The 2,088-nt window shown below is 34.5% G+C and overlaps 1 protein-coding gene across 1 annotated transcript in view; it reads right to left on the reverse strand.

Annotated features, from left to right (window-relative positions):
• LOC116216848 (nebulin-like) overlaps positions 1–2,087 on the reverse strand; it is a gene marked incomplete at its 5' end in the record, with an annotated part of 7,806 nt that extends 5,719 nt beyond the window's left edge. The window contains 3 exons of the mRNA XM_031554314.1: positions 395–574; positions 1,135–1,338; positions 2,049–2,087. Coding sequence (XP_031410174.1) covers positions 395–574; positions 1,135–1,338; positions 2,049–2,087 — 423 coding nt within the window. The remainder of the gene's footprint in view (positions 1–394; positions 575–1,134; positions 1,339–2,048) is intronic.
• Position 2,088: the final 1 nt, after the last annotated feature.

A 2,088-nucleotide genomic window follows, 5' to 3' on the forward strand; every position in this document is an offset into this window, starting at 1 on the left:
AAAGGTTTCAATAATCAGAAAATTTACACACTTCAGTTAAACACACCTGCATAAAAAAACAAATTATGTTCTTAAATGACATTGTTAATGTTCAGATAGCTTGAATATCTCAACACAGCTCTATCTTCTGCAGAAAGAAAGAAAGAAAAATTTAAAAACAAAAAAAACATTTCAAAGATTTTCTGATTTCATAGCAGACACTTGGAAACTAGAAGTCATCCAGGGAAGGGAAAGAAATATTTTAAAACTTAAATAATTTATTTCCATGCTTCGCTATAAAACTGATTACTAGTTTATGGTAGAAAATATATCTTAGAAGAACATCAGATGCCTAGCAGTAAAAGAACAACTTTGAAGTAAATAGCATAACTGGCCACTTGTGAAATCAAACAACTTGGTAACAATATAATATTAAGTGAAATTCAGAGGTAAATAAATTGAACTTTCTAGGTTCTTCAGATTCACTCACCTGACTGTAGTGTAGCTGGTTTTGTTTAGCTAGCATAATTTCTGGTGTGTCAGGCATGACATGAATTGTGGCCTTATCTTTATTCCACGCTTCAGTGTATAAACGCTAAGAACATAGGAAAAAGATTAATGTTGCATTGCAGTACAAGGTCAATTGTCATTAATTAGCTAAAATATAATATTAGGTAAATTAAAGGAAAGAGCAAGAATAAATGCCTACACATTTAATCAGAGTTAGATACCAAATTCTTGTCATAAAGAGAATTTAACCGAGGAAATTCAGTGTAGAAACACAGAATCATAGAAATAGAATGGCTACAAGAGTACAGGACCCCCAAAGGTCATCTGTTCCAACTTCCTGCTCAAATACAGCCATCTAGAGCCTACAGAACAGCAACATTAATTAAGAATAAAAGCAAAGTATGCTTACTGCTCACTACACAGACCACATAAGAGAAAATATTTAAGTGTACTATGTAGAAAATCTCAAGGCAAATCTTTTGTTACATGGCTATTACTTTTGAGAGAAATACACAGAACACAGTATTTGAAATAAACATTATATCTGAACTGCAGCATTATTTGTGATCACGTTATTTCTAGTCTTCTGTCTCCAAGGGTTAGCAGGAGAATGCCAATATGTTGCTGAATTGAATTAGGACTCACCTTATTCATCATCTCTGCATTATGCTTAGCTAAGTTCATCTCCAGAGAATCAGTAACACTCGTAAACTTGATGGTGTCTGGAGGCTGACGGTACACTTTATCACTCAAGATCTGTCCTGCCCTCTTGGCTTTTTCAATATCCAAGGAACCAATGGGGACCCAACCAATGCCACGCATCCACTCAAGGTCTGACTTGTAGAAATTCTGTTACAAAAAAATAGGAAGACAGACATCTTTTTAAATTCCAGTTAAACTTCACATATATAATATGAAAACAATGCTTGCTTTCAATTAGTCATTTTTCTTCTAGTTCAGTCCGCAAAATAATCTTCGTTAACCACAGATCTAGATCCCAAACTTACTCCAAGCTATAACTCTCCCAACAGCATGCAGGAGAATGGCCAAGAAGTAATTAGAGGAAATTAAGACTTGGAAATTCAGAATAAGTGTTTCCTGCAATATAAGTTCCTAACAATGAGGAGGTCATTCACAAAGAAAGAGCAAGTTCTATTTTAAATCATTTTCTCAAATGGAAAAGGAGGAGCATTAACCTCTACAGTCATACAAATTAAAGAAAAATTCTAAGCAAGAAGTAAACTTAACACGGAGTTAGTCTGCCAAAAATGGCACTAAGGTTCTGCATTATGATAGTACAAAGAGAATTCCCTTCCATTCTGCTAAGAGATTAGCTGAACTAAAACCTTCATAGTACTCAACCTTCCATATTTATATTCACTACTAAGAGTCCTCTGATCTTGCCTTGGAACAATTACAGAGAAACAAAATGAGAAAAACTACCGTGTGAGAGAGACAGTTCAAAAAGCTCCTACGTTTTGCATGCAGCAGCTTGTACCTTTTGTATGTTAAGCAAAAGAAATTACATACAATTTTGAAGTTGATCAGTAAGTACTCACATCACTCTGCAGGTCATAGGCCTTCTTAGCATGGATAACA

The sequence above is a fragment of the Meleagris gallopavo genome, chromosome 7 (genome assembly GCF_000146605.3).
Source record: "Meleagris gallopavo isolate NT-WF06-2002-E0010 breed Aviagen turkey brand Nicholas breeding stock chromosome 7, Turkey_5.1, whole genome shotgun sequence".
NCBI lineage: Eukaryota > Metazoa > Chordata > Aves > Galliformes > Phasianidae > Meleagris > Meleagris gallopavo.